The sequence below is a fragment of the Raphanus sativus genome, chromosome 8, assembly GCF_000801105.2.
Source record: "Raphanus sativus cultivar WK10039 chromosome 8, ASM80110v3, whole genome shotgun sequence".
Classification (NCBI taxonomy): domain Eukaryota; kingdom Viridiplantae; phylum Streptophyta; class Magnoliopsida; order Brassicales; family Brassicaceae; genus Raphanus; species Raphanus sativus.
Window position 1 is genome coordinate 11,517,519 of NC_079518.1, and position 27,357 is coordinate 11,544,875.

General features: G+C 35.4%; 4 protein-coding genes and 1 pseudogene across 6 annotated transcripts; 2 read left to right on the top strand and 3 right to left on the bottom strand.

Annotated features, from left to right (window-relative positions):
* The first annotated feature begins 2,501 nt into the window (after positions 1–2,501).
* Positions 2,502–6,615, top strand: LOC108820496 (agamous-like MADS-box protein AGL19). Of its 2 annotated transcripts, none has more exons than XM_018593444.2 (8): positions 2,502–2,695; positions 2,929–3,130; positions 4,861–4,939; positions 5,132–5,193; positions 5,277–5,376; positions 5,996–6,037; positions 6,169–6,210; positions 6,308–6,615. In XM_018593444.2, exons 2-8 carry the CDS (start codon positions 2,949–2,951, stop codon positions 6,464–6,466), a joined length of 666 nt encoding a protein of 221 aa, XP_018448946.1. In that variant the 5' UTR covers positions 2,502–2,695; positions 2,929–2,948; the 3' UTR covers positions 6,467–6,615. The 2 variants fall into 2 exon arrangements, with proteins under 2 accessions (XP_018448946.1, XP_018448945.1); XM_018593443.2 differs by having other exon boundaries at positions 2,503–2,695; positions 2,899–3,130.
* Position 6,616: 1 nt separating this feature from the next.
* On the bottom strand, positions 6,617–7,601 carry LOC130498801 (dihydroorotase, mitochondrial-like; annotated as a pseudogene).
* Positions 7,602–8,173: 572 nt separating this feature from the next.
* On the bottom strand, positions 8,174–10,301 carry LOC108820475 (cysteine-rich receptor-like protein kinase 11). Of its 2 annotated transcripts, none has more exons than XM_018593416.2 (6): positions 9,851–10,301; positions 9,658–9,779; positions 9,353–9,563; positions 9,032–9,269; positions 8,798–8,957; positions 8,174–8,710 (listed from the first exon to the last, which is right to left on the bottom strand). In XM_018593416.2, exons 1-6 carry the CDS (start codon positions 10,299–10,301, stop codon positions 8,378–8,380), a joined length of 1,515 nt encoding a protein of 504 aa, XP_018448918.2. In that variant the 3' UTR covers positions 8,174–8,377. The 2 variants fall into 2 exon arrangements, with proteins under 2 accessions (XP_018448918.2, XP_018448919.2); XM_018593417.2 differs by having other exon boundaries at positions 8,503–8,710; positions 8,782–8,957.
* A 6,997-nt stretch (positions 10,302–17,298) lies between these two features.
* On the bottom strand, positions 17,299–18,958 carry LOC130498800 (cysteine-rich receptor-like protein kinase 11). Its single transcript, XM_056992420.1, has 2 exons — positions 18,064–18,958; positions 17,299–17,860 (listed from the first exon to the last, which is right to left on the bottom strand). Exons 1-2 carry the CDS (start codon positions 18,899–18,901, stop codon positions 17,541–17,543), a joined length of 1,158 nt encoding a protein of 385 aa, XP_056848400.1. The 5' UTR covers positions 18,902–18,958; the 3' UTR covers positions 17,299–17,540.
* Positions 18,959–22,934: 3,976 nt separating this feature from the next.
* LOC108820476 (cysteine-rich receptor-like protein kinase 11) lies at positions 22,935–25,758 on the top strand. The gene is made up of 7 exons (XM_018593418.2): positions 22,935–23,792; positions 23,974–24,105; positions 24,177–24,298; positions 24,377–24,587; positions 24,681–24,918; positions 24,993–25,152; positions 25,231–25,758. Exons 1-7 carry the CDS (start codon positions 22,967–22,969, stop codon positions 25,561–25,563), a joined length of 2,022 nt encoding a protein of 673 aa, XP_018448920.1. The 5' UTR covers positions 22,935–22,966; the 3' UTR covers positions 25,564–25,758.
* Positions 25,759–27,357: the final 1,599 nt, after the last annotated feature.

The following is a 27,357-nucleotide window of genomic DNA, read 5'->3' on the forward strand; positions in this document are numbered from 1 at the left end:
GGTATCCGTCGTTTTTCGGATACCGGGTTTCTCAGGTTTGAAAATTAAGTCTTGTCTGGATATTACAAAATTCCGAGTCGGGTTCAAGTCGAATCCTCCCGGGTTCGGTTTTGATGCAAAAAACCTTAAAATAACTGAATAACTAATATATCTGAAACTAGTTCATACTCAAATTAACCATATTACCCGATTCGGTTCGGGTATTTTGTATCCAAACTACCCAAATGTACCAAAAAAACTAAAATTACTCATTGGACACGGTTTTTTGAGTATTTGTATACAAACAATCATATTTTATCTGAAAATACACAAAATAATTAATATATTTAATATATAATTTTGATTTTAATTTTTAAAATAATTATACATATAATTATAAATAGTATTTTTAAATATATATTTACATTTTGGAAATCTTCGGATACTCATTCGGCTCTCGGTTCGGATCGGGTTGAGTACCGGTTCTTCGGATACATCAGTTTAGGAACCACTCGGTTATTTACCCCGTGTCTGATCGAGTTCGGGACCCTGAATTTTGATTCGGTTTCGGCTCGGTTCGTCAGTTCCGGATATTTTGTCCAACCCTACTTTTTAAGATAAAAAAACATTATATCTGTTTAATCTCGATATTCGTTCGGTATTATGTTATTTTTTTTAACCTCCTAAAATATAAATACCATTCTAAATCCATATTTATTTTGTTTTGTTCGGTTGAAGTGATCGAGGTTTTTAATTTTTCGGTGATAAACCTAAAACTATTATATTTGTTTGGTTTCATGTTATATGAATTTTCGACAGTTCTTATGTCGAACCAATGGTTTCATTTTTAAGTTTCTAAATGCTTGCAAAAATCAAATAAAATCTAAATAATAGTTTAAGAAAAAGGACATCCAATATTATTTGTATTGTTTGTACAAACAATGTTGGTGACATTTTAAGATTTTGTATTTTATATAAGATAATCTATTATTATTTTTGTTGTTTGAACTTAGACATACTATAAAAAGTTGTATATTTATACTCATAGAAATTGGTTTTTATTGAGTTTAATAGTGTAAATTTTGATTAGTGTTAACGTGAGTACCCGCATAACATGTTTCCCATGTCTTCTCGATCTGATCTTGCATCAGGTCTTTCATGTGATCTTATGATCATCTAAAACGGTAAACAAAACACATTAAATTTAAATAATCATATACGAAAACATCATTAGAAGTTAACCACTTACCTTTAACTTCGATTGTTTTAGAAAACTCTCGGTGCAATCAGTTCCCAAAAGAAATTCCTTGTATTCACTCTCGCTCAGACCATCAGTCATCCATGGACACGACCATAAAACATGGTTTAGAGTTATATTCTCATCATCATCATCATCATCAATCATTCTCACCAACCTGTCTCATCCTCTCAATCTTGTCAAGTTCCTTTAAAGAACCCAACAGTAAAGTGTTATCTTCATAGACCCGAAAAGAGCTTTGAAAGAGACCTCCATGAGTTGTGTAGACGCTATTTGATATCACAGGTGCCAAATGTAACATTTTGAAACAATCTATACACTTGGAGTATAGCGTTGGATCCTACTCATCACCGTATTTGTCACATGTCTCTTTTCAAGAAACCAAGTTAGATATGAAACTTTCAATTTCTAAAACATTCTCACTCGAGATTTTAGTTGATGCGAATCTTAATGATTTTTTTCAAAATGCTATTATTCAGTAGTTGTACAAAGAGAATTTTAAATAATTTCAATTCACTATTACGAATGTTAAAAATGTATGAACCAAAAGAGTTTATTGAAAAAAAATAGAATGCGAACACATTAATTTGTCTCGAGTGTAGTTAAAAACTTATTGTGTGAACGCATTAAATGTTAAATGATTGTGAAGGCAACACGTTAGTAAATTCAGAAAATACAGTCTGGATACATTAATTACGAATGCATCTCTTTTAATATATAGGGGATACCGGCTTGTACGAGTTGTAGTTTTATAAGTTCGTCACCACTGACATACAATTTAAAAAAAAAACTTACAATTTAAAATCCAATAGAAACAAATTCATTTGATACTTGTCATCACATTGGAACTTATTCTTTCCCCTCCCAGAATTATTGCAATTATTTATATATTGCATTCCGATTTGGATTTAAAGTTTTTACCAAAAGAAGAAAAGAAATTACGTAATACAATTTAAAAAAAAAACTTACAATTTAAAATCCAATAGAAACAAATTCATTTGATACTTGTCATCACATTGGAACTTATTCTTTCCCCTCCCAGAATTATTGCAATTATTTATATATTGCATTCCGATTTGGATTTAAAGTTTTTACCAAAAGAAGAAAAGAAATTACGTAATACGATTTCTAAAAATAAAAGTGCAATGTACTAGTGAGCCAGGTCTATTGGTCTAGGGATATAGGCCACCTACGATAAAAATGGCAAATATAATAAAAAGTAGAAAATAAAAAGCTATTCTCAAATATATATTAATCATAAAAAATAAATAATTTGTTTTCTCTCTCCCAGCCTTCATCATAAATCTAGGGTTTCTAGGAAGTTCCCAGCAATCTGTATGATAACCTCTTCCCAAGATCTCTTCTCTCTCTCTCTCTCTTTTTTTTTGTTTTAATCTCTCTTTCCACCCACATACATACAGAGACACATCAAGCCAAGCGCATACACATACAAAGAGGGTAAATCTCGAATCCATTTTCTATTAACCAAATAATTATTTGCCTTTTTCTTCTGAAAGCCAAATTAAGAAGAGTTTTTTTTTTTCAATTCCGTTTACGTTCTTGAGAAGTTATTCGTCTATGTCCGATCTCATCTAATTGGTTTTATTTTCTGGATATATACTATTCGTTTTATTTAGCTAATTTATTTGTTTGTTTGTTAGATTTGATTAAAGCAGAATATTTGGATTTAGATTAAATAAGAAATTAAAGGATGGTGAGGGGAAAGACTGAGATGAAGAGGATAGAGAACGCAACGAGTAGGCAAGTGACCTTTTCCAAGAGAAGAAATGGACTTTTGAAGAAAGCTTTCGAGTTATCAGTCCTTTGTGATGCTGAAGTTGCTTTAATCATCTTCTCTCCAACATCCAAACTCTATGAGTTCTCTAGCTGTAGGTATATACATATGTCTATCTTATCCTCCCTCTCTTTGTTTATCGATCTACTTGTGCTAAAATCTATTTACACTGATTGATTCGATTAGGGGCTAATTTGTAGATTCAATGGATTAGATTTGGTTATGTGATTGATAAAGTCATGATAGAGAGTAATTCGATGGTAATTTTTGTTATTAAAAAGAACAGTAGATCCGAGAAGAAAAATGGAGTACTTTTATAGGATTGTAGTTACTGTAGTAATCATATTTACATGTCACTGCAACTTATGATGTATATATGTGAGCCATCCAGTTCTTACTGTAGATTAGTTAATCTATCCGGCTCTCTCTCTCTCTCTCTAATAAGATCTTTTATAGTGGAAACAACTTTATGTTACAGATACTTGATGTTTATCCATATGTAATAAAGAAAAGTCAATGCTACCTACCTACATATCTAGCCAGTTTCATGTGTCATTGTATATATGACTTTTGAGCACAGTGTCCTTTAGTAACTCGGACTAATTAGGCTTATATGTGTTATCAGAATGTTCTAGGCAAAAAATCTTACTTGGAAATATCTATAAGTTTCCTTATTTAGACATATATGTGCCATGTGTCTATGAGCCTCTCTCTATATGTGTCTATATATATATATAAATACAAGTGTGTGTGTGTGTGTGTTTGGTTTTACAATGGTTTTTCTATACGATTAATTGAATATATATATATACACATTTTTGATCAAAAGAAAAAAAAAAAAATATATATATATATACACACACATTAGTAAATACTTCTACGCATGTTTATATTTATAGATGGATAATGTGTGAACAAACCTGTTTAGGCCTGGAGAATACATGATATAATACATGTGTAGTGTATTATATATCTAGTCTATCAACATGCTTCTTGTGTATATATATATATATATATATATGTGTGTGTGTGTGTGTGTGTAAGTATGAAAACATGTGGCAACAAAGAAGCATTTTGCTTCACTTTTCACCCACAAACGCTTTACTTAAGTAATGGCACTGAAGGAGTCCGGAGTCAGCACATGTGGGTAGATCAGAACTATATTCATTCTTTGGGTAAATCAGAACTATATTCATTCTATATATGGGTTTCCTCATTTTTTATTTATGTTTATAGCTATACTGATTTGTTTTCTGATAAATAGTTTATGATGATTAAACGAGTAAAAGAATTGCGCACTTAAACTGAATGTGTGTATTTAAGTGTCTTTTGAGCAAAACCAACAGATGTTAAACACAATTAACTAGGCATTGTTTTTTTTTTGGGCAACAACTAGGCATTGTTAACCACAGAAACATGGTTGTTTACGCAGTGCTTAATGATTTATTAAAGGGAATAAATAGGTAAAGCTTATTGATTTCACTATCGATCTGAGCATGTCCATGTGCACCTATATATACATACATCATCTGCCTGTCTATATATATATATGTATATTGGTGTCGTTTGATGTTGAACCATTAATATTAATTACAATATTGCTACGCTTTTACTATCTTCTGCATTTTGAAATAAAGAGGAATGAGTATTTTGTTTTTATTTGACCAAATAACAATATTTTGTTTCGGTAAATTTTAACCATATAAGAATTAAATATAATAATGTATACTAATATACTATTATTTTGCTTGTTGGAACGTAAAGTGAAAATGCTTAAGTTTTGACTCCACATTTTCAACTATTTCATTTGTATTTGATGTATTTTCAGTATAGCGAAAACAATAGAGCGATATCAGAAACGAGTCAAAGAAATTGGAACTAGTAAGAGAGATGCTGATCATTCCCAGGTAACAAAAACTCTCTCTTCCAATTAATTGTTGATTTTAGTTATGGTTAAAATTAATCCTCATTACTCTTGGGTGTTACATAATGTGGATGGATAAATTTCAATAAAGATTTTTGTCTTTTTTCTCTTTAACATCATAAAGATTATTTATATGTGTTTACATGTTTCACCGACTACACTACTTACTGTACAGCAAGCAAGAGGCGAAACATATGGATTGACAAAAAAGATTGAGCAGCTTGGAATATCTAAACGGTCTAAAACTCATAATATCTTGTAAAATAATTTTAATTGATATGATTAAGAAACTTTGAGATCATTCGATTGTATAATTGCAGAAAATTGCTCGGAGAAGGTATTGATGTATGTTCTATTGAAGAGCTACACCAGTTAGAAAATCAGTTGGAGCGAGGCTTGACCAGGATAAGAGCAAAGAAGGTATTTTTGGCACTTTTTTTATGCACAGAAAAGAAGGTACTTATTATTTACAAAAACAGACTGCATATAGCACCAAATGTTCAGTTACTATCGATTTAATTCATACATACACTAACTTATCATTTCCATTGATAATTGAAATCAGGACCCACTCAATCCTCGTTTCTTTTAGAATATTAAATGTAGCTCATTCTTACGGTAACTTAAAACAAGGAAGTTAAATGTTCATTTCAACTAAATATTAACCAAAATTCAATCTGTTTATGAAAACATATTTTCGTCATTTTTATTACTATGCAAAATCGTTATTTAGAACAATACCTGTTGCTCTATTAAACATCTAACATGCTGTTTAGCATCTAAATTGTGGTCTGTGGGTGTTCCACGCATGAGTATATCATTGATATCCATATGCATGCAGAATGGTTTGCATGACATATTATCATCCTCAAGATAAATTGTAATAAAGAAAATCTACAATGCAACTACATGTGTATATATGGTTTAAGATTCATATTGGAATGTACATGCAAACTTGCAAAGGTCTATTTGTTAAATTATATTTACTCTTTGTATTTTTCTGCTGACATCTATATACTCTAATATTCAATTATTTCAGTACCAATTACTCCGTGAAGAAATTGAGAAGTTGAAGGAAGAGGTAAACAAAATTCACCCTTGCCTTGTTTCTCTTTAATGTGTCTACATATTTATACCATTGCATTAGTAATCATTTTCTATCCGATTCTCAATACGTTTTTAATGTCTACCACGTTTTTGGCATTATCTTAGGAGATGAACCTTATTAAGGAAAATAAAGAACTGAATGAAAAGGTACACATTTTCTTTTTTCTCTTGTCATAAATGCTACTATTATTATGAAAAGAAAATGTATTTTGAAGAATTTTTGGTGAAATTTGTAAATACTAAGTTGAGTGGAACGGGAGCAATAGTAGTAGCATCATCATCATCAACCTTAACATCATCAGAAGTGAACACTGATGGCAATGACAATATGGAAGTGGAGACTGGTTTGTTCATTGGACCTCCTGAGCCAAGACAATCCAAGAAATTATGTCCTCAAAGTTAATCTCACAACTTAAAAAAAAAGAATGCTATTTACGAACTTTTGTTTTATATTTTCTTTCAAAATATCAGAGATGTCAATAAATTGTGAACATATGTATGTGGTAATTTGTTCTTAATCTGGGAGATCTCTAAGCTTAGGCTTCTTGGTTTCTTGAGCGTTTTGACAGAAACTCGAAATAAAATATGATGATATTACACAGAAATGTGTTCAGATTCATCATTCATGTACTACAAAGTCTTATGAGGAAGATGAGACTTCCAGTTAAACGTGGATGGAACTGGGGCCAAAGTCTCTTACACGGACCAGTCAAGAGAAGACTAGAATCTAGTAGGATCAATGGATATGATGGTGGAACATATACTTTGGCCATTAAGTCTATAGAGAGTTAACTTAACAGCAATTCTTCCTCTCTTTTTTTTTTGTAACACAACAGCAATTCTTCCTAGCCTTTACAAGAATGGACATCTTCGTGGGAGAGATTAGGCATCATGCACGCTCTGATTCAGGATTTTACTGTTACTTAAGATTCAATGGAGGAAAAAAAACAGATCCAAACACAGATTTAACATTTTTGGTCACTACATTCAGCTGTGGAAGGCGTTGGATTAGATGCTGCATAACTGTCTCAGTAAAGATTTTCTCGTGGTCAAAGACATCAATACTCGGATCTGCGACCTCTCCATGAACCTAACCAAAGCAAAGGCATGTTTTGTTTGACCATCTCTTCTAGTACTGGTAAACAATTTCCAAAGAGGTCTGTGACACCATCTTGAGAATTGATTGTGGCTTTGGCAGGGTACAGCTTCGCATAAGCCACACCACTTTCCTCTGAAAATGTACTTATATATCTATGCATAAACAGAACTGCCATGTATCTGATTATTTGCAACATGATGAAGAAAAATGCACAAGTACTTACTGGCAAGCTTGATCTCATCAGGATTGGTTTTTTCAGTAAAATAAAGTGTCATTAGTGGATCAAAGCTGCTCCCAATTGGCAAAGCTTTACGGTAAGTTATGGAGGATGAAGTGTTTGTAATGGGCGGCTTCAGATTCGGCATCACAATAACGAGCAGTGATGTGAAAAGATTATACATCCATGAATCTTTAAGTCCAAGATGATCTCATCACTAAGTAATCTGAAGACCTTCTTGCTCAAATGAATCAGACACACATACAATGTATAATATTGGAAACAGATGTTATGTTTGTCTCTGCACAAGCACATCAATAGGGTTTGGACGAATGATCTTTCAGACCAGACAGCACGTTCAACAAGAATCGTCTTCTTATCCTTATCCTCTCTCCTCTTCTCTATAAGATCACTCAAAATAGCTTCTCTTCAATGCTATTCTTGGCCAAGATCGGAACAGAGTCAATGCTCTAGCAATGTTGCGTCTATACCACTCCAAATGGACTTATCAAGAACTGTCAGAACAACACCACTGGATCAGACACCATTGATCCGGGTCAGATGAGATGGACCATTTAGACAAAGTTTGATGGAACTTGGCAAAATTAAATGCTTAGTATGGTGGTTTTAGCTTCATCCACGGACTATGAAGCTGAGATCAAACCCTCAACAGGCATGAGTTCTGGAGAGAGTACGAAGATCTACACGATTATGCATTGTACTCATGATGTTATCTCACGCTGAATTGCTGATTGCAACACTTATGTTTAAAAAAGATCGTTGGATCGTTGCCGTGGGAAACAAGGAAGTTGTTATTACTAACGTTTCACAAGGTGAAAACTAAACTATGTGACACCGCACAGAAGAGAATCAGTCAATAGGTTTGTTAAAAACAGAACCCACATGAATACTCAAATCTTAAAGAAAATCACAATAAAAATAAGAAAATGATGTTAGAAGCATCATTCAAACTTGCACACAGAGAATCACTTCCATCTTCAACGAGGCTCTAAATCAGTAATGGACGAGTCACTAACAGAATAACCAACAGATTTTTCTGTAGATCGACTTGATTCGAATCCCTCAGATACCTTCTCAAGTTCGAGCTTGTTCCGCGGGAAATAACTCGGGAGATGAGGCACTGGTAGAGTGATTGTGTTGCTAGTAAGCATCAAGATAATAGTTGATAACATTGGACGGTCTTCTGGATTGTCTTGAACACATAAGAGCGCAATATGGATGCATCTAGTGACTTCGTTACTCTGATTATTCCTTCTAATGGCCGGATCCAACAGGTCCAGTGGTGACCCGTTTCTCCAAAGCCTCCAAGCCTAAACACAAAATGAACATATATCAATAACCCTTTTGTCATATGTTTAAAAATATAATAAGTTGTTGATGCCTTTAATTAAGATCACATTGTTGACTAAGTTTCCAGCAGTAGTAGTTTCATCCATCTGGTAGACGTTACTGTTTTTCTTTCCGCTTATTATCTCGAGAACTAAGACTCCAAAGCTGTATATGTCAGATTTCATGGAGAATTGGCCTTGCATTGCATACTCTGGAGACATGTAAGCACTAAAATACATACAAATATGATTAATATTCAATAGAAAAACTATATGTTTTTAGCAGTTATGAGCATAACTTACTAGGTTCCAGCAATTCTGTTGGTATTGCCTTGAGTTTGCTCTATTCCAAAGATCGTAGACAGTCCAAAATCTGAAATTTTTGGGACCATATCGGAATCCAAAAGAATGTTACTTGCTTTAAGGTCACGATGTATGATTGTTAGCTGTGAATCTTGATGAAGATAAAGAATTCCTCTAGCAATCCCTCCAATGATCTTGTATCGTTGAGTCCAGTCTAGCCGACCTTGATTCTCTGGGTCTGCACATTTCCATTTACCATCAATCAATCAGTTTAAAAGAAACCTTCTAAAATAAAATTAAAACTGTAGAAGGAAACCATACCAAATAGAAAATAGTCGAGACTTTTGTTTGGGACAAACTCATAGATGAGAATCTTTTCTTTTCCTTCTAAACAGAATCCAAGAAGCCTAACTAGATTCCTGTGTTGAAGTTTTGACACAAGAACAGCTTCGTTCCTGAACTCTCTTGTCCCTTGTCCTGACATTTTCGACAGTCGCTTCACAGCCACTTCCGTTCCAGTTGACAGTGTACCCTATATACCATTGAATGAAAACAAACATGGCCAGTTATTTTTTTCATAACATATAGTAACTTAGAAGAAAATGGAAAACCAAAGACCTCCTTACCTTGTAAACCTCGCCAAATCCACCTTCACCGAGCTTATTACTACTGGAAAAATTGTTTGTTGCAACTTCAATTGTCTTAAAGTCGTATTGTGATGAATGTGTAGTTGAGATATCACTATCAGCTGCAAAGCAAGAGTGTATTAGTTATGCTTCATGTTTCCAACAACAAGCGTTAAACAAACATAATACTAACTTTCAAACTGAGTTCTTTGGTATGACACTACAAGAAAAACAGGGAAATTCTGACGACCACTCCGACGGAAAGCGAAGTCGTCGGACCATTCCGACCACATTCCGACGACATACCGACGAAACCCAAAAACACGGGTTCGTCGGTATTTCGTCGGAACAGTCCGACGAACTTCCGACGAAGGGCGGTCGTCGGTATATTCCGACGACAATTCCGACGAAAGCCCGACAAAAATTATAACCGTTACGGTCGTCGGAATTCCGTCGGAATATACCGACGCCGTTCCGACGGAAGCTCTCGACCGTTGGCGAGAAAGAATATGCCCGTTTATAGCCGTTAGCCATTTTAAAAAAACCGACGGAATTCCGACGGATTTTTTATAATTTGTCGGAATTTCGTCGGAATGGCGTCGGATTGCCGTAAGCATTTTCCTATAAATGCAACCTCTCCTCATTCATCTCATTCACTCCTCATTCTCTCTTCATTCTCTCTTATCATAAGAAATTCGAAAAAATCATGTCTTCTGGAGATTATTTTCGTTCGTGGATGGATAGACCTCATTTGGATCCCAACACCAATTTGCTTACAGAAGAATACGTTCGAGGTATTGGAGAATTCATGAAGCTTGTTCAACAGCACCCGGATGCAAATACTGGTATGGTAAGATGTCCCTGCTCTACTTGTAATAACAATAGAATTATAAAAGAATGGGAAGTTTGGAAACATTTGTATAGAAAAGGGTTTGCACGGAATTATAAAGTTTGGTATCTTCATGGGGAAACTGGTTTTGAATATGGTAGTAGTAGCGAACCTCAGCCTGTTAGCGAACAACCTCAGTCTTATGGTTGGTTAGAAGAACCGAGAATGGATGTAGATTATGGTGTAGGTACTGAGCAGATGGTACATGATCATTATAGAGGGGAAGAACCAAATCTCGAATCGGGGAGATATTTTGACATGTTGGATGCAGGAAAACAACCTTTGTATAAAGGTTGTAGAGATGGTCATTCACCTTTATCATCTGCAAGTAGATTGATGGGTATTAAGACAGATTATAATTTGGCGGAAGAATGCGTAGATGCGATAGCTGATTATGTTAAAGGTGTTCTGCCAGATGATAATCTTGCACCGGGTTCATACTACGAGGTTCAGAAACTTGTTGCGGGTCTTCGATTACCGTACGAAGTGATAGATGTATGTATCGACAACTGCATGATCTACTGGGGAGCGGATAAGGATCGGGATAAATGCAAATTTTGTTGGAAACCTCGTCATCAGGAAACGAGGGGAAGAGTTCCGGTACCATTCAAAAGAATGTGGTATTTGCCTTTGACGGAAAGATTGAAGAGGTTGTATCAGTGTGAGCGCACGGCGAAGGCAATGAGATGGCATGCAGAGCATTCTACAAATGGTGAGATTAGACATCCTTCAGATGCGAAGGCTTGGAAACATTTCCAATCAACATATCCAGAATTTGCTGAACAGAGAAGAAATGTTTATCTGGGATTATGCACTGATGGTTTCAGCCCATTTGGAAAGCATGGAAGACAATATTCTCTATGGCCGGTGATTGTGACACCATACAACTTGCCGCCAAATTTGTGCATGCGACGAGAGTTTTTGTTCCTCTCCATTCTCGTCCCCGGGCCAGCTCATCCTAAGAGATCACTAGATGTGTTTCTTCAACCACTAATATATGAGTTACAACAACTATGGGCGGTTGGTGCTGAGACATACGATGTTTCGTGCAGAGAAAACTTTCATATGCGGGCAGTACTTATGTGGACAATAAGTGACTTTCCAGCATATGGTATGTTATCCGGATGGACAACACATGGCAGGCTTTCATGTCCATATTGTCAAGATAGCACAGATGCTTTCCAACTAAAGCACGGAAGGAAAACATGTTGGTTTGATTGTCACAGAAGATTTCTACCACCTGATCATCCATACCGTAGGAGTAAGACTTTGTTTACGAAGAACAAGCAGGTGTTTGATGATCCACCTACGGAAGTTAGTGGGAAAGATTTGGCGACACAGTTTAGGGATTTTGGTGCACAAAGGACGCCAGACGTAGGTGGACATGAAAACATTCCAGTCGATGCTGTTGGAGAGCTACATAACTGGCATAAAAAGAGTATTTTCTGGGATCTGCCATATTGGGAGAGTCATCTATTGCGTCACAACTTAGATGTCATGCATATTGAGAAGAACTTTTTCGACAATCTGATGAACACAATCCTCAACATCCAAGGTAAAACGAAGGATAATCTGAAGTCAAGGTTGGATTTAGTCGATATCTGTGATCGTTCTGAACTTCACGTTGATGAGAACGGTACGGCACCTTTTCCCATTTATCGGCTGGATGGTGCTGGCAAAGAAGCGTTCTTTGATTGGATTACAGATAAAGTGAAATTTCCAGACGGTTATGCATCAAATTTGGGTAATTGCGTTGACAGAAGCGAAGGAAAGTTTACTGGCTTGAAGAGTCACGATTGTCATGTGATTATGCAGCGGCTCCTTCCGTTTGCTTTTTCCGCACTATTACCACGTAATGTTCATGAAGCAGTTGCAGGGATAAGTGTTTTCTTCCGTGATTTATGCACCAGAGTAGTGACTGAGGAGGGTATTAGTACTTTGAAGGAAAACGTACCCGTTAGTCTTTGCAACCTCGAGAAGATATTTCCTCCATCATTCTTTGATGTAATGGAACATCTTGCTATTCATCTCGCAAGAGAATTGGAGCTTGGTGGTCCTGTGCAATACCGATGGATGTATCTTTTTGAGCGTTATATGCATCATCTGAAGAAGAAGATCAAAAATTTAAGCAAGGTGGAAGGATCTATAATTGCACAGGTGATCAATGAAGAAACTTCAAACTTTGCTGAAAACTACTTTCCATCAGAAGTGCATACAAAAAACCGAAGACCTGCTCGGCATGATGACAGAGGAGAGAAAGCAACGTATCATGTTACTGTCCCAAGCATGTTCAGCGAAATAGGACGACTAAGTGGAAAACCCACGAAGCGGAGACTGACGGAGATTGAGCACGCTCATTTGCAAACATATTTGCTTACCAACTGTGAAGATGTTCTACAATATGAGAGGTAAAAATATATTTTTCATTTAAATTGTTATATTAATTTTCAATAAGTTTTATTTCATATGAATAATATCTTTTTATATAGTGTTTATATGGCAGAGTTGCGTATGACTTACAGACATGCCACAGAAGAAGAGCTTCAACAACTCAGACATAACGGATTTGCTGCATGGCTTCTTAATTATGTGAGTCATAACATATATGAAATAATTAACATTTTACTCATATATATTTAGTATAAAATAATAAACATTTCACTCATATATATATTTTATTTTATAGGTGACTGATGGTTTGGCCAGAGGTTTTGTGTTCGATGATTGGATATGCGAGTTTGTGCGGGGACCAAACTATGTGGTCAAATCATATCCAAAATATTGTACACGAGGATATGCCTTTGCAAAAAAAGGTCATTCTAGGACAACTTATGATGGAGGTGTTTCCTCTTCTTCCGGTGACGATGTCTACTACGGCAACATACAAGAAATATTGGAAATTCAGTATCCTGGTATGGTTGGATTGCGGTGTGTAGTATTCTATTGTGATTGGTATGACACCACCCCAGATCGAGGAGTGAAGACTGATGCGTTTGGTGTTACTTCGATTCATTCGCGGAGGAAACTTCAATATTATGATCCTTTCATTCTTGCTTCGCAAGCTGATCAGGTATGTCAATTTAATATTCAAAAATATAATTAACGGTTTATATATTATTATTAATACCTTGAAAAATTGATAGGTGTGCTACATCAGTTACCCTCGGGTTACGTACCGAGACGATCCATGGATCACGGTGGCGCAAATCAACCCAAGAGGACGAGTAAACGGACCTTCTGATAATGATCCATTACAACCAAACTCTACCAGCAACGTGAGTGCAGTTGAAGATTTGGCAGAGGTTGAACTCGTTGAGAATTTTAACGAGTTTGGAATTGATGCTGTTGTACACTCGGAGCCAGAAGCTGAGATTGGCGAGTTTGACGAAGATTCTGAAGATTCTACAGATTCTGAAGATTCTGATTAGGACTTATGTTTTCTTAGTTGTATGATTAGTTTTTTTTTTTTTAATTAACAAAATCCGTCGGTATTCCATCGGAATATTCCGATGAAATTCCGACGACTCGTGGTTAATTCAGGGTTTAGCCATTCGTCGGAATTCCGTCAGAATATTCCGATGGAATTCCGACGGATTTAACAAAATTCGTCGGAATTCCATCGGAAAACTCTGACGGAATTCCGACGACCTGAATATTTGAAATTTTTATATCATAATATATCTATATTTGGATACCGAAACTACTTTAATAACACATATTAGATGTTTAATATAATATTACATATCAACCGTTCGATTTTTACAAATTATTTAAATAATTATATATTTATATCATTGTTTTCATAACATCTCATCTTAATACTCATATACTTTCATTCATATTAATATAAACTTACACTACAAAACACAATTGTGTGTAAAAATTGGATTTGAAAACCTTATTATAGTTAATCTTTTTTAAATAGTCTATTTATTATCAAAGTTTTGGATTTGATCAGTAAGAAACTTGTTTTTAAACCCTAAACCCTAAGTCGTCGGAATTCGGTCAGAATATACCGATGGAATTCCGACGACCTGCCCCATTCCGACGGATCTATGTTCGTCGGAATTCCGTCGGTTTGTTAGTTTCCCGAAATTACAAACCGCGTGAAAATTTCGAGTGGACCGCGTGAATATTTCATTAAACCGCGCATTTAATATTTTATTCTTTTTCCGACGACATACCGACGGACACGGGTCCGTCGGTTCCTTTAAATAAAAACCAATCCTTCTTCCTTCTTCACCATTTTCGCCTCTCTCTCTCTAAATCTTCTCCGTTTTCTCTCTCTTCTCCGGCGATTCTCACCGCGAATCCGGCGTCCCCACCTCCGTGAATCCATCCCACCGGCGTCCCCACCTCCGTGAATCCATCCCACCATGTAAGTATCATCTCAATCTCTATCTTTTTCATTTTTTTTTGAGTTTAGGATGTTAGATTTTAGGATTTGAGGTTTGATTGATTTGCATGTTCGAAATTGAATGGATAGTTTAGGATTTAGGGTGTTTGATTTTAGGATTTGTTGTTTTTTCTTTTGGTTTATATATTGGATTTGTTGATTTTTTAAAAACGTTTTTCCTATTTTTAATATTTCTAACAACTTTTTTCTATATTTATAAAAGTTTATAAAAACGTTTTTATGCAGATAAAATATTTTTATGAAGATAAAAAACTTTTAATATTTTATATAGATAAAAACGATTTTTAATATTTTATATAGATAAAAACGATTTTTAATTATTTTTATGTATATAAAAACTATTTTTGATATTTTATATATATAAAAACGATTTTTAATTAATTTTATGTAGATAAAAACTATTTTTAATATTTTTATATAGCTAAAAACGATTTTTAATTAATTTTGTGTAGATAAAAATATTTTTAATATTTTTTATAGATAAAAACGATTTTTAATTATTTTTATGTATTTATAAAACCATTTTTAATTTTTTTATAGATAAAAAAGAATTTTAATTTTTTATATATATGTTTTGACTAATATATTAATTTTATTTTCTAGGTCTGATGATTCGAGTGTTCGTCGGCGTGTCCGACCTCGTCGTTCCGCACCCCGTGGCCGAGCTAGTTCGGTGAGCAGTTCCCGTGCATCGGGTTCGTCGTCTCACGAACAAAACTCGGTTCCTTTCGCTCCGGCTCCCGCTCCGGCTCCCGCTCCAGCTCCTGCAGCCGCTCCACATGACCCGGGGGTCATGCCAGTTGAAATATTGGTTCAACAACCAGGTCGAGAGCATCTCCCGGTTCTCGAACAATACCCACGAATGGGACACTCGACTTGGTTAGTATTTTTATTTCATTTGTACAATTATTTTTTTCCCTTTTAATCTAACATTTTTTTTTAAAGGTTCAACAAGTCGACCAGTGGGATTAGCGGGAGCATCACCCAGATGATGTATTCGATGCTCCAGACGGGATATGACAAGTGGACTTCGATCCCTTCCGCGGAACGCGAGCTGTGGTTTCGTCAGTTCGCGGTAACTATTAAGTTTTTTTTTAAAACATTTTTAATTTTTTTATATTTTATATGTACTAATCAAATTGTGTGTTTTTTGTAGCAAGAATTTACTTGGGACTCCGGCCTGACGGAAACAGTCCGTCAGGCATTCAGCCGCAAAGCCCAGACCGTCTACACGAAGCAGATCTACGAGTGGAAGCAAGTATGGCTGGATGAGAGGAAGCCCCGGTTACTTAGCGGGACGGTGTGGACCCAATTGATCCAGCACTGGGAGAAGGAAGAGACTATAGAGAAGTCTCTACAGAACTCCGCCAACCGGAACAGCGATCGTGGCGGGAAAGGTATTTACGTGCACAACCTCGGCGCTTGCAGTATGTCCTCTAAGGAGGATCAACTGGTAAGTTTTTTTTTATTTGTCTTTCTAGTTACTTAAATAATTTTTTATATGCATTACCTAACACTTTTTTTTTAGATTCAAGAAAACGATGGTAATCCCGTCGATCATCTCGTCGTCATTAAGGAGGCGTACACCAACAAAGGGACGGGTGAAATTCAGGATCCGGTGATCAGAGAGGTCATTGAGATGGTGGAATCTCAAAAAGAAGCTTTTCTAGCTTCTCAGCAGCCTCTTTCTGACGACGATTCTACGGGTGCTTCGAACAACATGTCCCGACTGCAAATCAACGAGCTGGTTGAAAAGGTAATTTTTTTTTTCTATTCTTATATTTGTTTTTAATACTTTATTTATTAATTTTATATTTTTTTCTATTACTATATTTTACTAACTTAAATTTTTTCTAGGCGGTCCCTAAAAAAAAGGGTCGTTTGGTAGGATTGGCCCGTCGTGCTTCTTCGTGTCCGACTTCTTCATCTCAAGTCCCGTACGCCGATCCATTGATTCTAGAGCAGCTACAGAACAAGGATCAACGGATTGGAGCATTGGAGGAGCAGAATGCTACAATCCTTGCTGAGTTGGCGGATCAGAAGAAGTCCAACCTCGAGATAATGCAGAAGTTGGATCGTTTGTTCCCGGATCAGTAGTTTTTTTTGTTTTTTAATTTAAAACTTTCTAAATGTTTTTTTTTTCAGATTGTATTAAAACTTATTTTCTATAATATTATTATTAGTTTCTTAATTTCAGTTTTTGTTTAAATTAATTTTAATATTTTTAAAAATTAAAAAATAATAATAAAATAAATTTAATTAATAAAATATATATATCAGAAATTCCGACGAAATTAGTCCGTCGGTATATTCCGACGACCCTTTCCGTCGGTATATTCCGATGAAACATGTCGTCGGATTATTCCGACGGATCCTTTCGTCGGAATATCCCGACGACGTTTTTCGTCGGAATATACCGACGACATGTTTCGTCGGAATATACCGACAACTCTTTTCGTCGGAATTTCCGACGACTATGTTCGTCGGAATATTCTGATGCATTTTGTCGTCGTCGGAATCATGAGTTTCCGATGAATACAGTGATCGGAATACTCCGACGGATTCCGAGGGAATTCCTTATCGGAAGGGCGTCGGAACTCCGTCAGAATCGGGTTCATCGCTATCCGTCAGATAATCGTCGGACTGTCTGATGGATTTCCGACGAACTTTTTTTTTCCGACCAACTGAAACCGACGACCACTTTCGTCGGAATGTCGTCGGAATAGCCCTATTCCGACGACATTCCGACGGTTTTGTCCGTCGGTATACGTCTGTTTTCTTGTAGTGTGAGCTTCTCCTCCGGCATAGAACATAACCAAGAACAAAAAGTATCAAGACACCAACAACAGTTGCAACGGTAATGGCCACGACAGTTCCAGTTGAGAGTCTTTTGCTATCTTCTCCAAACATAAAAAAAAAAAAAAAAACATTGTCAACTCTTCTTGCACTCTTTCCTTTTCAAATGGTTACGAGATTATGGGCCCAAAAGCCCGTACATCCCTTACGACAAGACACAAACTATTTTAAATGCAGTCCATTCAAACTAAGATCAATTCCTGGTTGGTTCCATTCATTATTTGTTTTCAGTTGGAAAACTTACCATTATTGGCCGGACCATCTGGAGGCTGTGGCACAGCCACAGGAGGAGGAGAAGCCGCCGTAAAATTAACAAAAGTAGCTTTAGAGAACGGATAAACCTCCATCCGGAAATAGCAGCTTGGCCGAACAATACGAGTTCCTTGCTTCGTATTACAGCATGGCTGAGAGTACTCAAACGCGCTCTGTCGCAGGCAAGTCCTACAATCGCTAGAGGAAAGATCAGGCGTGCACTGCATCATTGCGTAGACATCTTGGAAAGGTGTCAAGGCTGCGGTATTAGCCGTGTAATGATTATCACTAGAGGACGGTGTGCTTCTTGACGTGGATGCGGCATCAACCATACGGACAGCTAAGTCTTCCCATATCTTCATGAACTCCGTTAGATCTGAGGTTACGTTTGCACCGTGGGTGATGCTATCCCTCGGACTTAGATCTAGCGATCCTAAGAAAGAAGTGTTGGAGTAGCGAACATGGCAAAGCGTGGGACTGCTTGCCCATGAATACGCTTCGGTTTGGTTTGGACAGTTCTTTATCAAAGCATCAGAGGTGGTTGTGATGCAGTTGGAGCAGTCGACTGGATCCGATCCTTGTATGCACATTCCTGTTGCGTAGATACGGTTCGGTTCTTGTCCGATGGAGACGTTGTAGAAGAGGCCCTTTTGAGCCGTGACGTTGGAAGGAAGGTAAGAGAGGATGAGACGGCGGTTTGCGTCGTAGGTGCCGCTGGGCGTGAAAACCATCCCGTTGCTTGTGGGACATGTTTCTTCTGTAAAAGAAGCAACACCATCGAAGCTTATGAGGACAAAACAGAGGATTGAAAAGAAACTCAGCTCCTTCATTTTTTTTTTCTTTGTAAGATAGGTATTGCAAAAGCAAAGTCTTTGTCTTTAGTAGACACGCCTCTGTTCGTTTCTTAAACAGCCAAACGAAGTTTCTGTCCGAGTTTACCTAACGTTGAATTCGTCAAAAGTCAAAGTCTATAGTAATGTTGAAGTTTCAAATGTGGACCCCCATAATATTGACACAAATTATACTCTATTGAAGAAAGACATAAGGAGAAGGACCACTAATGTGTCAGTGTCTGTCTGTGGTTTGACAAATGAACCAGTTTTGGTTATATATAATTTGGTGCACACCTCTGGTTTAGCACCTGAGATGCACTTAATCAGTTGATCAAGGCCTTGTTAATTGCACACAGACAGAGTAGCAACGAACCAGTAGTGTCTAGCGACAAGTAATGGAATCTAAACAGACAGATGAAAACTTAACTTTTTTTCCTGTATTTTACTTATCAAAATGCAGATTAAAACATTAAACAAACAACTTTTATTGGTTTTTCTGTTTGTTGATTTTTTATATCTTTAATGATATTTTCTTGATAAAAAAAGTTAAATCCGGGTCTACTAAAAGTCTGACTCGTTTTCCCGCTATCACCCGCAAATCCAGTTTTTGTGGTTGGTAGCGGTTGATAGCGTTTCAAAATAATCATACAAACCGCTATAAATCGTTTCAAACCGCTCCGAACCTTTTAAAATCAAAAACTGGTTCCAGCTAGTGTTTGCGGTTGCGGACGATTGGGGGTGGATAAAAATATATAAAATTATTTTTTCTAAATATTTTAAAATTTAAAATTAAAAACTAAAAAATTAAAAAGAGAAATATTATAAAAAAAATATATATATATATATATTATATATTTATTTAAATTCTCAAACATTATCATAATTTTTTTAATAAAATTTTTAAACTAGTTATTCATTAGAAATTTTTAAAACTTAATATACATATATATACAGATATACACATATATAAAAAGAAACAAAATATTATTTTAAAAGTTTTAATATAAATCTTCAAATATATATATATATATTGTCAGCCTTCAAAAATATATTAAAATTATAAATTTCAACTAATTAAAAATTAAACAAATAAACATAATATTATTATTAATCATATTATGTTAATAATTATTATATTTATCACAATAGTATGTTTTTATATTTTTATAATGTTATAATATGTTTATATTAGTAATTTATTACTAAACCGTTGTGATATATCATAATTAATCAGTCACAAATATTCCGTAAACGCAACAATTTTTATACAAAACGCTACATAACGCTTGAAACTGCAACGCTCGCATCCGCAAACTCTCCCACCCACAACTGATGCGTTTGAACCAGTCAGGCTCTAAAGATACAAATCTAACTCCTGGATGAAAGGTGTAGCCCACAGATAGACTCTCTCTCCGATATTTAAATGGGCTGAAATGTAGTAGTCTGTATCCGTATAAAATGATCAGAAAAATGTAACTTAATTTCGTATAACGGATGAATCAAACCTGAAATGTGTTGACATCTCAAAACTTTCGCCTTATCACTTGACCACAAACTCCGAATATATATCTTTAATGATATAACTCCCAAATGAGTTTGATTGGGTAAAAAAATTATAAACTAAAAATTTAACATGAAAGCGTATTAACTTTATTTAGTCGATAAGAACTGGTCACTCCGAACCGAATCTGAAAAAAATCGGCTGCCAACATTAACGTAACTGGTAATTTTGTGTCATATCACCCAGGGATTCAATTCAACCAACAATATGAAAACTATGATCCAAACATATTGTAAAAAAAAGCTTTCGATGGTGTACTAGCGGTTTAGTTGGGGGTTTTACTTGAACTAAATTTAATTGGAAATCTGTTATATTAAAATAGAAGTCATAATTTTGATTCATGTGCGATTTTTTTTTTTTAAAATAGACTTTTAACTAGAAATCACTTACCATTCACTAATTACTAAACATATGATTCAATAATATATCATTCTTAATAAATTATTCCTAAAACCCAGAATTGGTTAACCAATATATATTTGAATATTTAATAAATGATTCATATTGGTGTAATTTAGATAAATTATCGTATATTAGGATGTTTTGGTAGGAATAATATATGTGAGAGTGTACGATTGAGATAGACTATCGTATAATATAGTTGAAATAACTATTAAACCATAAAACCATTTGTATGCAGACCATTTCAACTAAAATTAACCAGTAAGTCTTTGTTTATATTGTTGTAGTCACTAAAACATTATGAATGCATACTCAATCTTTATATATATTGGTAAGTTAAATAAGGAAACAATAATCCAAAATATATATTATATAGAAAAATATAAATACATGTGAAAATTTGAAACAACATATTCAACAAAAAATAAACGACAAAATTATTATGTTTTAAAAAATGATAAACCCACCTCATATATATTTATAATATATACCAATTTAGAATTAAAAATAAAAATTTTATATAAATATAAATGAAAAGAAACATCCGCACGGTTGTGTCGGTCGACATTAGCATTAAAACTCATAAAAAGATTGAAAAATTACTCAAAGAAAAAAGGTTGAAATAGAAAAATAGTGTAGAGAAAAGCACCGGAGCTAAAAAAAAAAAAAAAAAAAAAAAAAAAAAAAAAAAAAAACACCGGAGCTGAGCTGGACCAAAGAGAATAGCAATGACGTGATTACCAAAAAAAAAAAGAATAGCGATGACGTGCCCAAGCAAGTAGTTGTTTTAGCGGGAAAAATCAATAGTGGGCTTGTTTAGTGGGCTTGTTTAGTGTTTTAGTTTCTTGGGGGTTTTTTTTTTTCTACGAGAAACCAAGCCATCAATCATCACAAAGACTTTGCATGATACAGCAGTTCAAAGGGATATATTTAAGGCAGTAAATTCTCTAAATTCAACAAGTTAACAGATGAGTATCCTTCAAGTGTAACCATTTCCAAAAGAATTCAGGTTGAACTCCTAATACTATTATGAATATCTGCATAACATCATAAACAGTTCGATAAAAAAATAACAGTTCGATTTGTCTTCAAGGTATAAGAAGACGCTAACAAGACGAAGAGAGGATTCAACACTTGATCATTCATATTGTAGGTTGCGAAACCAGATGATTCTTCATTTCTTCTTTGAGGTATAATTGGAGTACGCTTTATAATTATAACATTATCGAAAAGATATATAGCTGGATGGATTCAGTGATCACAAAGAATGTATCAATAGCCGATATGAATGATGAAATGCAACTAATGAGAAAACAAAACACGAACTCGGTTGTTCATTATCAATCAATTCCTATAACTAAACTATATTTACTAAAACTTGATTTAGCAAAAATTGTATTGTGATAAACCTCTATAGTCAAGCCGTATAAACTCTTGACCTAGACAGATATATTTTCACATAAAATATAAATATAAAATTAATATATATACATTATTCTTAAAAAACTGAACATAAAATAATTTTAAATATAATTTATGTACAATAATATAGTTTAACATACATAATTAGTTTAAAATTACAAATACTGAAATATAATGATGATAGATTTGTCAATTTAAAATTATTTTGCGAAAAACTAAACTAACAATTATAATCATATAATTACATAACATAAATAATAGTTAATATTAATAATAACTTTAATAAAATATATAATAATAACTTTAATAAATACATAAAATAAACCATATATCGCATTTTAGAACACTGATTTTTTTTTTGAAACTTAGAACACTGATTGTTACTAATAAATATTAACAAGAGGTTTACTCCAAATTAGATATAACCAAACTGGTTTCTTTGTCAAACCAAAGACGATGTCTTTTCTCTCATGGAGTATCATTTGTGTCAAGTTTCTGGGTCCCCATTTGAAACTTCAACATTACATTGACTTTGACTTTTGACAAGTTAACAAATACAGCGTTAGAACTTTTTGCGAGGGAAACTTCGGTTTGCTATTTAAGAAAACGAACAGTACAGAGGCGTGAGTAAAAAAGACAAAAGGGTTTTCTTTTGCAATATCATCTTACAAAGAAAAATGAATCTGATGAGTTTGTGTTCACTCCTCTATTTTGTTCTCATAAGCTTCCATGTTGCTTCGGTTTCAGCAGAAACAACATGTGTCAACAATGGAGGTTTCACGCCCAACGGTACCTACGACGCAAACCGCCGTCTCATCCTCTCTTATCTTCCTTCCAACGTCACCGTTCAAAAGGGTCTCTTCTACAACGGCTCCATCGGACAAGAACCGAACCGTATCTACGTAGCAGGGATGTGCATGCCAGGATCAGTTCCAGCTGACTGTTCTGAGTGTATCAAGACCGCCTCTAATGGTTTGTTACAGGGATGTCCAAACCAAACAGAAGCGTATTCATGGCCATTTGATCCAACGCTTTGCTATGTGCGCTACTCCAACACTTCTTTCTTAGGATCTTTTGATCCAAGTCCAGGTGCTCGTTATAACATCAACGGTGCAAACGTAACCTCAGATCGAGAAGAGTTCAAGAAGATATGGGTAGACTTAGCTGTTCGTATGGTCGATGCAGTATCCACATCCAAAAGCACACCCTCCTCTAGTGATAACCATTACACAGCTAATATCGCAGCCTTGAATCCTTACCAGAATATCTATGCATTGTTGCAATGTACGCCGGATCTTTCCTCTCGTGATTGTAGGACTTGCGTGCGATACAGCTTAAATTTCTACAGCGACCGGCAATGCTGTAATACGAGGCAAGGGATCCGTTTCCGGCGGGCAAGCTGCTATTTCCGGATAGAGATGTATAACTTCTCTACGGCTTCTTTTGTTAATTTTACGGCGGCTTCTCCTCATGTAGATGATCAGGCCAGCAAGATCAACAATGGTATTTTTTCTAATTTAAAAGGGGGTTAACAATCTATTTCCCCTTCAGAACTATCATAATCATATTGATATCATATGTTAAGACCTAGTTATGATGTTATATGATAGCTACGAGGGATAAAAATAATTGTAAGAAGAATTGAAATATATCATTATGACATTGTTTTCTATGTTATGAGAAGATAGCAAAGGACTCTCGGTTAGAGTTATCGTGGCGATTACCGTTGCAACTGTTGTTGGCGTCTTGGTACTGCTTGTTCTTGGTTATGTCCTACGCTTGAGGAGAAACTCACACCAAAGAACTCAGACTGAAAGTTAGTATCTTGTGTGTTTAGCTCTTGTTGCTGGAAACATGAAGCATAACTAATACACTCTTGCTTTGCAGCTGATATTGATATTTCAACTAGACATTCATCACAATACGACTTTAAGACAATTGAAGCAGCTACAAACAATTTCTCCAGGAGTAATAAGCTTGGTGAAGGTGGATTCGGCGAGGTTTACAAAGTACGGAGGTCTTTCTTTTCCATATTTTTTCTAAGTTACTATATGAAGGCCATATTTATTTCCTTGAATGGTATGTAGGGTACACTTTCAAGTGGAACTGAAGTGGCTGTGAAGCGACTGTCAAAAATGTCAGGACAAGGGACAAGAGAGTTCAGGAACGAGGCTGTTCTTGTGTTAAAACTTCAACATAGGAATCTTGTTAGGCTTCTTGGATTCTGTTTGGAAGGAGAAGAAAAGATTCTCATCTATGAGTTTGTCCCAAACAAAAGTCTTGACTATTTCTTATTTGGTATGGTTACCTTCTATATTTTTTTTTCTTATTTTTGAAGGTTTTTTCTTCAGCTTTTAAACTGATTGATTGATGGTACATGAAAATGTACAGACCCTGAGAAGCAGGGTCAGCTAGACTGGACTCAACGTTACAAGATCATTGGAGGGATTGCTAGAGGAATTCTTTATCTTCATCAAGATTCACAGCTCACAATCATACATCGTGACCTCAAAGCAAGTAACATTCTCTTGGATGCTGATATGAACCCAAAAATTTCAGATTTTGGACTGTGTACGATCTTTGGAACTGATCAAACTCAAGGAAATACGAACAGAATTGCTGGAACCTAGTAAGATATGCTCATAACTTCTGAAAACATATAGCTTTTATATTGAATATTAATGATACTTGATTGTTTTTCAGCGCTTACATGTCTCCTGAGTATGCAATGCAAGGCCAATTCTCCATGAAATCTGACGTTTACAGCTTTGGAGTCTTAGTTCTCGAGATTATAAGTGGAAAGAAAAACAGTAACGTCTACCAGATGGATGAAACTAGCACTGCTGGAAACTTGGTCAACAATGTGAACATAGAGACCTCAAAAACTTTCAACAGTTTAACATTATGACAAAGAGTTCTTGATATGTTCATTTTGTGTTAGGCTTGGAGGCTTTGGAGAAACGGGTCACCACTAGAGCTGATGGATCCAGCCATTGGAATGAATGATCAGAGTAACGAAGTCATTAGATGCATCCATATTGCGCTCTTATGTGTTCAAGACAATCCAGAAGACCGTCCAATGTTGTCTACTATCATCTTGATGCTCACTAGCAACATAATCACTCCACCAGTGCCTCAACTACCGAGTTTTTTCCTGCGTAACAGGCCCGAGTTTGAGCAGGCATCTGAGGGATTCGAATCAAGTCGATCTACAGCAAAATCTGTTAGCAATTCTATTAGTGACACGACCATTACTGAATTAGAGCCTCGTTGAAGTTGGAAGTGATTCTCTGTGTGCAAGTTTGAGCGATGTTTCTAACATCGTTTTCTTATTTTTGATTGTGACTTTTGTAAGATTTGAATATTCATGTGGGTTCTGTTTTCTAATACTCTGTTTTTGTTCTGTTTCACGTATTTATAACTCAAGAAGATTCTTCGACGTAGATAATTGATGTCCCAATTCTTGTCATTGCTTCTTTACTTATTCTACAACATTGAATCATTTTGCCCCAACATAGGACTCTTATGTGTTCAAGAGAGTGTAATGTGAAGAACAAACATGAACTCAGCTGTTTACAGTATCAACAGTAACTTTCTGACTCGGAAATAGCAGCTTGGCCGCACAATACGAGTTCCTCGCTTCGTACTACAGCATGGCTCGGAATACTCAGATGCGCTCAGTCGGATGCAAGTCTTACAATCATCAGAGGAAAGATCCGGCGTGCATTGCATCAATACATAGATATCTTTGAAAAGTGTCAAGGCTGCGATAATATTAGCCGTGTAATGGTTATCACTAGAGGATGGTGTGCTTCTTGACGTGGACGCGGCCTCAACCATACGAACAGCTAAGTCTTCCCATATCTTCTTGAACTCTGTTAGATTAGATCCGATGTTACATTTTCACTGTTGGTGATGCTATCCTTTGGCTTTAGATCTAACGATCCTAAGAAAGAAGTGTTGGAGTAGCGAACATGGCAAAGCGTGGGAAAGCTTGGCCATGAATACGCTTCGGTTTGGTTTGGACAGTTCTGTATCAAAGCATCAGAGGTGGTTCTAATGCAGTTGGAGCAGTCAACTGGATCTGATCCTGGGATGCACATTCCCGTTGCGTAGATACGGTTCGGTTCTTGTCCGATGGAGACGTTGTAGAAGAGGCCCTTTTGAGCCGTGAAGTTGGAAGGAAGGTAAGAGAGGATGAGACGGCGGTTTGCGTCGTAGGTGCCGCTGGGCGTGAAAACCATCCCGTTGCTTGTGGGACATGTTTCTTCTGTAAAAGAAGCAACACCATCGAAGCTTATGAGGACAAAACAGAGGATTGAAAAGAAACTCAGCTGCTTCATTTTTCTTTCTTTGATATTATTGCAAAAGCACAAACCTTTGTTTTTTAGTAGTAGTCACGCCTATGTTTGTTTCTTAAACAGCAAACCGAAGTTTCCCACCGAATGTGTCTAACATTGAAATCGTCAAGTCAAACAGTCAATGGTAATGTTGAAGTTTGAAATGTGAACCCAAAAACTTGACACAAATGATACTCCATTGAAGAAAAGACATGGAGAAGGACCACCACCAATGTGTCTGTCTTTTGGTTTTGACAAATAAACCAGTTTTGGTTATCTATAGTTCATTAGTTTGGTGCTAAACCAGAGAGATGCACTTGATCACTTGACCGAGGCCTTGTTAATCGCGAGAAAGATTAGCGACGAACCAGTAGCGCGCGCGACAAACATCAGCAGTGGATAAACCGACAGATGAATACCTAATTTTTCCTCCTGTGTTTTATTTTTCAAAACTTTAAACAGACAGCTTTTATGGTTTTTTTTTGTTTCTGGTTTATTGAATTTTTAGTGTTAAAAACTCCCAACTTGGTAAAGGCAAAAGATTATAAAGTTCTTTTCAACAAAAACTTATAAACTAAAATTTAACGTGAAATATAAATATAAATAATAAATAAAAATATTTTAATTATAAATTAATTATTATAAAATATAAAATAACTTAATACATTTAAATTATAAATTGATTATTTTCAAAAAATATAAATTATATATTTAAAATTAAAATAATA

What these genes read in the sequence shown, in the direction of transcription:
- LOC108820496 (XM_018593444.2), top strand. Translation starts at nt 2,949, where the DNA reads ATGGTGAGGGGAAAGACTGAGATGAAGAGGATAGAGAACGCAACGAGT. An exon ending in TATGAGTTCTCTAGCTGTAG is followed by an intron (nt 3,131 to 4,860) that starts GTATATACATAT and finishes ATGTATTTTCAG; the next exon opens with TATAGCGAAAACAATAGAGC. An exon ending in CAGCTTGGAATATCTAAACG is followed by an intron (nt 5,194 to 5,276) that starts GTCTAAAACTCA and finishes GTATAATTGCAG; the next exon opens with AAAATTGCTCGGAGAAGGTA.
- LOC108820475 (XM_018593416.2), bottom strand. Translation starts at nt 10,301, where the DNA reads ATGAGGAGAGGTTGCATTTATAGGAAAATGCTTACGGCAATCCGACGC. An exon ending in AACAGAATTGCTGGAACCTA is followed by an intron (nt 8,958 to 9,031) that starts GTAAGTTATGCT and finishes TATGTATTTTAG; the next exon opens with TGCTTACATGTCTCCAGAGT. An exon ending in CTGGAAACTTAGTCAACAAT is followed by an intron (nt 8,711 to 8,797) that starts GTGATCTTAATT and finishes TTTTGTGTTTAG; the next exon opens with GCTTGGAGGCTTTGGAGAAA.
- LOC130498800 (XM_056992420.1), bottom strand. Translation starts at nt 18,901, where the DNA reads ATGAAGGAGCTGAGTTTCTTTTCAATCCTCTGTTTTGTCCTCATAAGC. An exon ending in AGATGGTCCGGCCAATAATG is followed by an intron (nt 17,861 to 18,063) that starts GTAAGTTTTCCA and finishes TGTTTGGAGAAG; the next exon opens with ATAGCAAAAGACTCTCAACT.
- LOC108820476 (XM_018593418.2), top strand. Translation starts at nt 22,967, where the DNA reads ATGAATCTGATGAGTTTGTGTTCACTCCTCTATTTTGTTCTCATAAGC. An exon ending in TCTTGACTATTTCTTATTTG is followed by an intron (nt 24,588 to 24,680) that starts GTATGGTTACCT and finishes GAAAATGTACAG; the next exon opens with ACCCTGAGAAGCAGGGTCAG. An exon ending in CTGGAAACTTGGTCAACAAT is followed by an intron (nt 25,153 to 25,230) that starts GTGAACATAGAG and finishes ATTTTGTGTTAG; the next exon opens with GCTTGGAGGCTTTGGAGAAA.